Here is a 12,074-nt window from a genome sequence, read left to right on the forward strand (position 1 = left end):
CTTTTTTTGCAGTTGTCATTTGCACAATTAACTTTTTCTACCCTATGTTATAGTTATTTATATATTCTTTATCTCTCCTACTACACTGTGAGTTTCAGAGCAGAATCTAAATGTCATTTGTCTATACACTAGCTAATTGTCTGGGACACAGAAGTAGTCTTTAAAAACCCAAGAGTTGGGGCATCTGGGTGGTTCAGTCGATTAAGCATCAGGCTCTTGACTTCAGCTCAGGTTATGATCTCACGGTTGGTGAGTCTGAGTCCCACATTAGGCTTAATGCTGATAAATGTGGAACCCGCTTGGGATTCTCTCTCTCTACGTCTCTTCCCCTCCCAACTCGTGCTCTCTTTCTCTCTCAAAATAAATAAAGTTAAAAAAAAAAGAGTCAAAGCATCTTTCTATGTTTGGGAAAGCTGGAATAATAATGTGAATTTCCTTTGTTTAAAAAATATATTTACTGGGGCACCTGGATGGCTCAGTTGGTTAAGTATCCAACTTTGGCTCAGGTCATGATCTGGCAGTTCATGGGTTCAAGCCATGCATTGGGCTCTGTGCTGACAGCTCAGAGCTCAGAACCTGGAGGCTTTTTTGGATTCTGTGTTTCCCTCTGTCTCTGCCCTCACCCCCTGTTTCTCTCTCTCTCTCTCTCTCTCTCTCTCTCTCTCTCTCAAAAATAAATAAGCATTTAAAAAAATTTTTAAAAACATATTTACTGTTCAATTAGTCATCAGTCTGACCTGAACTTCCAGATTATTGATTTAGTTTCATTACAAATTAGAATTTTTCTACAAAGGAAAGAAAAGAGACAAAAAATGTAAATTAAGATTTGCCTAATTTCACAGATAATAGTCCTGCAAAAAGATTCATACAACTTTCTAAAGCCCTTGATTTTCACAGTTTTTAATTTTGCCTTCACTTATTTGAGGCCAATTGAAAATGCCTGTTTTCCAGTTTGAACCTTGGAGTACAGTTGCCTTACTGACAGACCAGTGCCATCTAACGGTGAAGAGGGACAGTCTGAAGCTCTTGATTTTCTTAAACTTCGGGGGATGGAAATCTGGTTTCTGCATTTTTTTAGTGTAATTTTCAGCAATATATTACAGCAAAAAGGTGGAAACAGCATCATTTTTCTCTATCAAATTATGTGAGATAATTTATATAGATTTACTAAGATTTTTCCTGATTCCAAAAGCATTCATAGCAGTTATAGAAAACAAATAACGATAAAATGGTAAAATATTTCAAAAATAATAAATGCTCAAGATCAGCAAAACTTAAACTAGAAAAGATGTAAAAGAGGAGGAAACACTATTTAAAGTAATCCTGTTATATTGATTGCTACTTCTAAAAGTAAAGATTGCTACTTCTTCTTGTGATAGAAATCACTCAGTTCCTATATATCCTAGTTTAGAATCTATCGTTTCACACATCTTTGTAGTTGAGGATTTATTATCCAGTCAACGAATTATCCAGGCTCATTCTTCCCTTTCCTTTGCTACTCTGGTTTTATACAATGGTTTTCAAAAGTGTGATCAGACCTGAAGCATCAACATAACCAGGAAACTACAGATTCTTATGCCCCTTGATTCACAGACTGAGAACTGGAAATCCTCTGCTGGAACCTGGCAGTCTGTGTTTTAACAAGGTGATTCTGATGCCACTCAAGCTTGAGAACCACTGCTAACATCCCTATTAGAAAATAAATGGGAAGAAAAAAGATTAAATATTTTAAAAGCTTACATTTAATTACTTGTTAGCAACTCTGATTTTAAAAAAAAAATGTTTTAAGGACCAAATAAAATAACATGGACTTTTCTGGACCTTCAGTTTAAATGTCTATATCCAGGAAGATATAGGAGCGGTCTATGATGGCACAAAACTCAACTTGAAGTAAGAATTCGCAATGTGACCTAACAACTCAAGGGTAGCACAGCATTACCAAATCCACATTTTAAAATTTTGGGGGGCAGTTAATAATTCCAAAGAAAATATCTTCTTCTTTAAAGCTTCTTTAAAGTCATCAATATGACTCACTCAAAGCCCTATTTGTTACATTAAGATTAGCCCAAACATTATAAGAGCAGGTGAAAGGTTATGACAAATCATATAATTTATTACATTCAGTCTTAAAGTATGTAGTTTTACTATCTAAAATTCAAGCTCAGAATTGAAACATTAAAGTTAAAAATACTGCTTTTCTTGGCTATTGAGGTTTTTTTTAAGTACCAACTGTGAAAACAAATATAAGTGTATATATAAATTCAGTTTTTTTGTTTTTTTACATTTTTTTAATGTTTATATTTGAGAGAGTGCAGGTGGGGGAGGGGCAGAGAGAGACAGAGACAGAATCTGAAGCAGACTCCAGGCTCTAAGCTGTCAGCACAGAGAACAATGCAAGGCCCAAACCCATGAGCCATGAAATCATGACCTGGGCAAAAGTCGGATGCTTAACTGACTGAGCCACCCAGGTCCCCCGTGATTAGTTTTTTTAATAAAGCTACTCTAGGAATTGTCTTTAATGTATGGGTCACATATAAGTTGAATAAAATATTATAGACATTTTTAAGTTGGTATTTTCTAAATGAATTATAATGTTTAGCCATAAAAAAAGACATTTTGTAAAAACTACGTCCCCTCCCTCAAGAAAAAAAAAATTAAGCAAGATTAAGAGAAAGAGTATAGTAGGTGAAATTCTAACATAAATCTGACCCTATCAGGTTGATCAGAGTAGCTCACCAAAATTACTGGTCCACTCTTACTGCACTGGGTCACTTGAACCTAAGTTTATGTCATTACGGAGGTCCTGCCACAACCTTCTTGGGGCTACAGAGGCTAGTCCAGCTCTGTCTATACAAATAGAAAAATCAGGATATGCGATCATGGAAATAAACAAGTGGCATCCATGGCCCTAATGTCATTTTATTTCTATTAGATTATTTTCGCCAAAGCTGACAAAGCTTAGGAATGGATTGGGGATAAACCAAGGATCCTTGGGAGCAGTTTCTGGTTTTGCCTTCCACACAGTAAAATGGAGAAACAAAGAATTTTAACACCTTCTTCTTCGAAAGGGTGGGTGAGAATGGAGAATAACACAGGTGTTTCTGTGATTATCCAGGGGATGGACATGAGTTTGACTAACTGACAACAACAGGTACATGCTAGATCATCTCTGTTTGAGTCCTTAAGATTGTCTATTGACCACACTACTGACTTGCCAGAATAGAAATAAGCCATTAGAATAGAATGCCTCAAGTTTGGAATGGTGTTTAAACTACTTTGTATCCCTCTACATTTATCTCTCATAAGATATCTACTGGTCTGAGATATTAACGTGTAAGGAGTCACCTTACTATGGACTCAGAAACATGGAATAAATCTTCAAGATCGTCTATTTCAGATCAAAAATGAATTAATCAGGAGGAGATGTCATCTAGTGACTCATAAGTCCTCCTGAATTCTGCTTGTTAAACTCATAAAGGTGACCTCATAATAGGAAGTCTTTTAAAGGTGCTGACCTTGAGAACAAACAGTACATTGACTAATCATTTTTTGCAGTGATGTTTGATTTGCCCTCATGCCTCTGCCAAAAGAAAAATTATTTTCTTGCCAGTTACCAGGAAGTCCAGTTTGACAAGATGAGTAGGATCCAGAGGTAAAAATAAAAACTTTTTTTTTTAACTTTAGTAAATTGGAAAAGCTTTTGAAGGATTTTTATGGTTTATATAAAAATACGACTTATTTGGGTGCAAAGACTAGAAGTTTATTTTTCCTTTTCAGTCTTTTTTTTTAAGTTTATTCATTTATTGAGAGAGAGAGAGAGAGAGAGAGAGAAAGAGTGCGTGTGAGCAGGGAAAGGGCAGAGAGAGGGAGAGAGAGAGAATCCCAGCAGGCTCTGCACCGCTAGAGCCTGAAGCGGGGCTCAAACCCTCGAACCGTGAGATCATGACCTGAGCCTAAGTCAAGAGCCAGATACTTAACCGACTAAGACACCCAGGCTCCCCTCTCTTCAGTATTAAAGGCATTTTGCACATGAAACTTTTCTGTCGCCAAGTTCCTGTGAGAAAAAAACTACAGATTTCATACTTGGGAGAAGCCATAATGGTCATCTCGTCCAGGCATTCTTGTGATGCTTGAAACCCTTTTACCACATCCCCACAGGATGTCACTTAAACTTACAGAGCTGGAAATGTTCAAAGGCAAGTGGGAAGAAGTAGGAATGGAGGACAGAAGTCAGAATGTCAGTTATTCCACTTACATTGCCTGCAATTTGGAAATTTGAATAAATCCATGGTCTCCTAAAATTTGTATGACCTTCTTGGTTAGGTATTATAGTAGCTTCCTATCAAAGACACGTGGTCTAAATCAAGGTATTTCAACCTCAGCATTTTGTCATCTGGAGCCAGATAATGCTTTGTTGGGGGAGCCTATCCTGTGCATAATAGGATATTGAGCAGCATCTCTGGTCTCTACCCACTAGATGCCAGTAGCACCTCACCCTGGTTTGACAACCTCCCTGCCCTCCACACTCGTTTCAAAACCAAAAATGTCTGCAGATGTTACCAAATGTCCCAGATGGCTCCAGGGTGGGGGAGGAAGTTGTATATGAAATCCCCACCCCCCCAACTGAGAACTGCTTGTACAAATTAAGGAAGTGCTCTGGAAACATCCAGATTACTTACTCGGAGTAAGTAGAAAGGAGTAGTTAAGATCTTAACTATTTCCTTAATCAAATAAGCAGTCTCACAATTAACAAAATGTTAGTACAATTCTCTTGGTTTTTTTGTTGTTTTTTGTTTTTGTTTTGTGCAAGTGTGGAGCAATTATTTCAGTCCATCATATTTTATTAAGTGTCTGTGAGAACAGGCTACTGCTGTAGGTGCTATAAAAATGCAGATAGTATTTACATAACTATTTGTAGAACTATTCCGTGACACCCTCAGCTTTAAGATGCACATCAATTTTTGTACCTTTTTCTTATAACACAAGAAAAAATATACAAATCACAAGTGTACTGAACTGCTATATTTTCACAAACTGAACATAGCATAGGATCAGCAACCAGATTAAGAAACAGGACGACCAGCACCCAAAAGCCCTAACATCATCTCCACTGACTCACTTCTCTCTTGCAGCATCAACCTGGATTACTGATACCATTCCTCCCCCATGCCTGACCCTTCCATTTGCCAGAAGGTCTGCCTGACTTACTCCCCCATTCCATTCCAGTCTCTATGAAGATAGAATCTCTTCTGAGAGCCTCCTCACAGTCCTAAATCATTCTCTACCACCCTGTCCCTGCTTTAATTTTCGTTACAGCTATCACAACCTATTTTTGTCTGTCTCTTGAACAAGTAAGAATCCAAGAGGATAAGAACATACCATAGCATATTGTAGAAGCTCAGGAAATTGAAGGCATGAATGAATCCAAATTTCAGAAATTTTAAGATGAAGAAAATGCAAATCATAGAATTAAGAAAATACCATCATAATTCTATTTACTGAATGCCTGCTATATGCCAATCACTGCAATAATCACTCTTATATGTTGTATCTTTCAATATGCACTATAACCCTGCAATATGTGCTTTCAGATTCAAGTAACAAAACCCAACTGAAAGTAGATTAAACAAAAATAATGTTTAATATCTCTAAAAAATGGTCCATAGATGGGGTGGTCCCAGTTTTGACCAATTTTTTACCTCAGAGATGTTATGGTTTCAGTTTGGTTTCTCTTGTCATTTTATTAGCTCTCTCCTCGTGGTCACAGATGGCTCTAGCCATTCCAAATGTCGTGTCCTTGCTTAGCAATCTCCAAAAGAAAGTAAAAAGAGAGGCTGTGCATATACTTCTCTTCTTATCAAAGAGGAGAGTCATTTCCAGGCTCTCCCGATATCTCATTGGCCAAAATTCTCTTCTACATTGTTCTAGGTTGAATGTTTGTGTCCTCCCACCCCACCCTCGATTCCTGTGTAGATGCCCTAACTCCCAAAGTGATAGGATTAGTGCCCTTACAAGAAGAGACAAGAGAGCCCAAGCTCAAGCTCTTCCTCTTCATGTGTGGACATAGCAAGAAGGCTGCTGTCTGCAAGCCAAGAAGGGAGTCCTTATTGGGAACTGACTTAGCCAGTACCTTATGTTGGACTTTCCAGCCTCCATAACTCTCAGAAATAAATTTCTGTTGTTTAAGCCACCCAATCTATAGTGTTTTGTTATGGCAGCCTGACCTGACTAATACACACATTTACGCATAAACTAGTCACCATCGAAGTGAAGGAGACTATGACGCTTTGGCATATACTAATCATTACTCAGCTCCATCACCTGGGCAGTGTCTACCTGCTACCTGAACAAAATGGGGTTTTGTAAATGCTAAAATGAGAGGAAATGACAATTAGCTATACAATTGAAAATGTCTGCCACAGACGTATTATTAATTCTTATGTTACACATAAGGAAACAAATTAAAGCAATTTATTGAGCAGAATCAGGATTTTAATCTAGGTATGACTGTTTCCTAAGTCATGCACTTTGCACCAGCTGATACTGCTTGTCAAAAATAATTACAACAGAGTCTTTTCTGTAATAACAAAGTTAAGAAAAACTCTGTTTTTATGATTCACCTGAAAAAGTGGCTGAGGAGACTGGGAACAATTTCATAATGGGTGTGCTACATCTCTGTCCAGATCTTGGCTTCTTAATACCATTCCCCCCTATTAGAATTCAGGGCTATTTGGAGAAATGGCTCATTATAAAGCTGAAATAGGAGAAATAGAAGATGGCCCTGGAACATCTTGTGATGCTAGACAGTAAGGGAGAGCTCAAAATACAAAAAGGTGGGAACATGTCAAACATAGGAACAGAATCTAACCTGAAAGATCTTCCAGTGCCCAAAGCTGGAACTATTTGATTTGAACCACAAAATTAATAAAATAGTATTGGTTTATAACCCACAGAATAAAATAAATATGCATGAGTCCATACTGATATAAATGATTAAATGGATAAACAAATGAGGGAAGAGGAAATGAAGCTTTTCTGCCAAAGAATTCCATGTAATATGTATATGTGCCTCTCTCATAGGAGGTGAGGCTTAATCTCTCTCCTCCCCCAGTCCCCACCCTAAAGGAGAGCTAGACTTAGTGACTCACTTGCAAGGAATAGAGTACAGAAAGGGAAAAGTAGAACTTCACAGTGGAGAAACCTGCAAAGGCTACCTTAACCAACAATGTCATATGGCTATCCTGTACCCCTGATACAATGTGATGAAAAGGGCACTTCACCACTCCATGGTGTTCTTTCCAAAAGCACATCACCCTGGTCTGATTGTGAAATAAATCAACAGATAAAACCAAATTGGAGGACATCTTACAGGATATTTGGCCGGTATCAAAACTGTCAGGATCATAAACAGGGAAAGACTGAAAAACAGTCACAGACCAGAGGAGATATTCCAGTTGTAGTATGGGATGCTACCTGGATGCTGGAACAGAAAAAGGACATTAAGTCTGGAATTTAGCTAACTCTACATTCTATAAATATACCAATGTCAGCATCTTAATTTTGACAAGTGTACAGTAGCTATTTAAGAAGTCAGTGGGGAAAATGGGTAAGGGAACCCTGCACTATCTTTGCAACATTTATGCAAATCTAAAGTCATTCCTAAATCTCAAAAAAAATCTATTTTTAAATTTTTTTAATGTTTATTTTTGAGAGAGAGAGAGAGAGAGAGAGAGAGAGACAGCACGAGCAGGGGAGGGGGCAGAGAGAGAGAGAGACACAGAATCCGAAGCAGGCTCCAGGCTCTGAGCTGTCATCACAGAACCCAATGCGGGGCTCAAACCCACAAACCCACAAGATCATGACCTGAGCCAAAGTCGGATGCTTAACCCACTAAGCCACCCAGGCACCCCTTAAAAAAATCTATTTTTAAGTGTGTGCTAGCTAATTGAAACTAAGTATTGCTTTGAGTGTTCATTGTACCATTCACTGTACTTTTGCATATATTTTCAATTAAAAACTTAATGTTAAATTCATGAAATAAAAGATTCTCTGCATTCAAGATATCAGCAATCAGGAATGACAAAGTTTCTTGTGTTAACTACTGAGACAGTAGTAAATAAGGCAAACTTCATGTCTTTGATCCTAAATGAACAACTGCTACTCCTATAACATTCTACGCTTCTTGCTACTCAAGAACTGACAATGTCAGAATCACCTAAGAGTTAGTAGAAATGCAGGGTATAAGACTGAACTGCATACCTGCTGAATTGAAATCTTTATTTTTAACAAGATCCCTGTTGAGCAAAATGCATGTTAAAGTTTAAGAAACACTGTTTATAACCATATGATTGTCTACATTTCTTACAAATAACATCTAAAAAGTACATTCCAGGAAAAAAAAAAATATCAATGAAGAAATACTCTCATAAAGAGTTTGCATTTGAATAGAGAACTATTTTTATTTATGTACTAATGATATTTAGGATGATAACATTTAATAAAATAACATGTAACTATTATACCTTTTTTGCTAGACCAAATAAGAGTTTAGGGAAGAATAAAAGTGGTAACTTTTTTATCAATCCCTCAATATGGCCAGTACAAAGTAAAGAAATCAATGGTTAGGCAAGGAAAACATTACATTTTAAGAGTGTCTCCTGATGATGTGACACTGAGGAATCTTGGATCTAGTCACTATTCTTCCCTTTCAAAAATTCCCACCAGAGAAACATGCAGAGAAGTATAATCCATTCAGCATTGCTTTTGCTTGTTTTTCATACCGTGCCACCTTTGAAAATACATGAACCTGGGGAGCATAACTTTGAGTAGAGATGTCTGTGGCATTCCTAGCCAATAATAGAGAGGATGAGGTGAGGAAGAAATAATATATCTGGCCATAAAATCGAAAATTAGCCGTGGTTGTTTGTCTGCCCCAGAGAAGCTCAGACTAGAGACTGAGCATCCTGGAATTTCTCTTTGCAGGGGTAGAGATAAGAACATGTCGAAGGTAGAGGAAAGAAAGAAAGATGAAGGATCCACATGTAGAACAGACCCTGCAAGGAGCCTTCAAAGAGATGTGAATAGGTGAAAGAGACCTAGAAATTTTGAAGAAAGCCTTATTTTCCATGATTTATCACCAAGGCCTTTGTGGACCCATGTGACCTGAGATGTAGATGAGAAAAGGCAAACAAGACCAAGAAAATCCAAATTGAAGGCAGATTATAATGAATTAATGCACAAATGGAAGGTGGGGAAGTGAAGGCAATAAATATAGACAATTTCAGCTTGGAGTCATAGTACAAAAAAGAATATGTAGCAGATTAAATGTTAGCAGAGACGGGGACAGGTAGAGAAGATATTAATATATTTGGCTAGTCAACGGGAAGGAAATAAACATGTTTGATTAGCCAGTGATGAGTGAAGATAAAAAAATTAGTGGAAGGAGCGAGGTTCTTGAGAAGATAAATGTAGGAGAATAAGTAGAAAAGGTGAAGATAAATCACACAGACGATATTTGACTTTGGAAGGGCATCAGGACACCTCTGTCTTGGAGAAGGCCGGGAAGGAAAGGAGAATTGAAGATACAATATCAAATGAGAAGTGGGGTGATCTAAGAGTGAATGCGTTCAGAGGTGTGGGTCCGTGTGGTTGGGGCAGTCTCCTGAGGTTCAGAATGGTATTATAGGGCCACTATAAGAGAAACAAAGATAAGGCAACTGTAAAATGTATAGTCTAAATGAGCACACCTTTGAGAGTGAATGGGTCATAACAGTCGGGGTGCCAGTACAGCAGGTGTCATCCAGACTCTCCTGGGCAAATGGAAACATATGGTCACCCTAGAAAGGAGCCTCCACCCCTGAGGAGGGAGCAGCTATTAGAGAGTGAATGGATGTGATGGATCCATTCAGCCTCCATGGCCTTGTCTACCAGTTTTGCCAGTACAGGGTCAGAATCAAAGAGAATAATGAGCTTACAGAGTTAGTGAAAAGGTGATGCAGGAATGTTAGAAAGTCAAGAGAATGAGGGGTCGCAGAGTCATTGACAACATCTTTGGAATGGCTGGCAGTAATCTACTAGCATTGCCTAATGTTGGGGACGTTCTCAATCCACTAGCCTCATGTGGATAGTGAGCAAATGAATTATTAATTTCAAATAATTTAAGTGTAAATAGCCACGTGTGGCTATCACGTGAGAAAGAACTGGTCTAGAGTAAGCCAAGGGATAAATGAAACCAAGAGATTAATGGACTATAAAGAAAGGACAGCAAAAGTCAGAAGGATAGGAGTTTATTGGGCAGATTTTAGAGTAACTGCAACTATATTTACTTCTGTGTGATGATGAAGCCCAAAGTGTGACAGTGCTTGATAAGAACCAAAGAAAAGGGTTGGGGGGACTTAGGTGTGAAGTCCAAACATGGGCAGTCGTGTGGGTGACCCTAGGGATGATGGGAGTTAACTGGGCCACGAGTAGAGGGTGCATCTCATACTAAAGGCCTTGAGGAAAGTTATGTGCGTACCTGAGAACATGAGATGAAGAGTTCCTGTTTTGGTTCTTCAGATATTAGTTGTGTTCTGAGTTTCCTGGAGGAGGCAGTGTGGATCAAAAGAATGTAGATTCCTCTCTCTAGCCCTGGTCGTGGCAGGGAGGCAAAGGGGAAAATTAAAATTTGTTTCCTTTTGACAAAGGAGGATAGTAATGGTGGTGGTTAAACCTGTTTTAAATATCTATAATATGTTAGGTGGTAAGTTATTAATTAACAAGGGATTTATACTGAATTGAGTGATAAATTATATTAAACAATAAATAAATAATTTTATTTTCCAGATCTGCTTTAACTTTGGAAATGGACTCCATTTAGAGGTAAGGAACCGAGGGGATTATTTCTGTCTTTTGGACTCAGAGGCTTAATTTCATGGAAGACAATTTGGCTACGCCGTACCAGATTAAAAATGCACACTCCCTGTGCTCGCTTCGGCAGCACATATATTAAAAATGCACAGTCCCTTACACCTAACAATTCCCACTCTATCATGTGCACAGGAACATATATCCAGGGATGTTCAATGTAGCATTTTTGTGACAATCTAATTGTTCGTTAATAGAATGGTAAAACAATTTACGGTACATGAAGAATCTCCATGATGAGGTACTGAATGAAAAATCAAGGGGCAGAGTAAGATGCAGAGTATAATTCCATTTTTATAGGATGAAGAGCTTTATACATGTGCAACTGTATGGTCATAAGAAAAAATCATAAAAGATATTCATTAAGCAATTAACAGTGAATACTCTGAAGTATGAGAAAAAATAGAATAAAGTTTTAATAGTTTTACATTATGAACTTTAATGTTAATTTATTGTTTTATTACATAATTTAATTTTTTAAGTTACAGAAAAATTTTTCAACGGCAAAAAAAATCAATGACCTAGTGATAACCAGTGTCTGAAAAAAATACTTGTTATGTAGAGCAACAAAATAAATAAAATGATAAACCTAGTACAATAATCCTATCTGATCTTAATATACTAGGTCAGCTGTGTTGAAATTTTCCTTGGATAAAATATTTGTCTATTAAAGCCCAACTGAAAATATATAGAATAAATCTTTTCTACTTAAGGTTCTGAAAACAAAAGATGGGCAATTTAACCCTTTACTTCATGCTTTAAACAATAAATTCATTAACTGACACTTTCACTCTATTTTAGTTAAATTGATACCACAGGTTAGTTACTAAGATTTAGTTTCAAAACATTTAATAATTCATTTCTAAACTGTAAGCCACCACAGAAAAATTAAACTTCATTTTCAGTAAAAAAAAAAAAAAAAAAATTTAACACAGTATAGATTATTTTTAATTTGCCAATGTGTATGGTCACTAACTTAGCCTATTAAAAGAAAAATCCAACAATCACAGATCTTGAAAAGATATGGTTGGCTTTATTCAGTAATTCATGAACAGAGAAATATCCAGGCTGGAAAATGGAAAGGATCTTCAAGAATTGTGCAAAATGAAAGGGTTTTATATACCAAAGTGAGCAAGAATAGGAAGTTATACTGGGTATTTGCTGATTGG

General features: G+C 37.2%; 1 protein-coding gene across 1 annotated transcript in view; it reads left to right on the forward strand.

Moving 5' to 3' along the window:
* Nucleotides 1-12,074, forward strand: part of DSG2 (desmoglein 2) — a 50,382-nt gene that overhangs the window by 10,167 nt on the left and 28,141 nt on the right. Inside the window, 1 exon segment of the mRNA XM_060613513.3 lies at nt 10,825-10,860. Within this exon segment, the coding sequence (XP_060469496.2) occupies nt 10,825-10,860 (36 nt within the window).

This window comes from Panthera onca, chromosome D3 (genome assembly GCF_046562875.1).
Source record: "Panthera onca isolate mPanOnc1 chromosome D3, mPanOnc1 haplotype 2, whole genome shotgun sequence".
NCBI lineage: Eukaryota > Metazoa > Chordata > Mammalia > Carnivora > Felidae > Panthera > Panthera onca.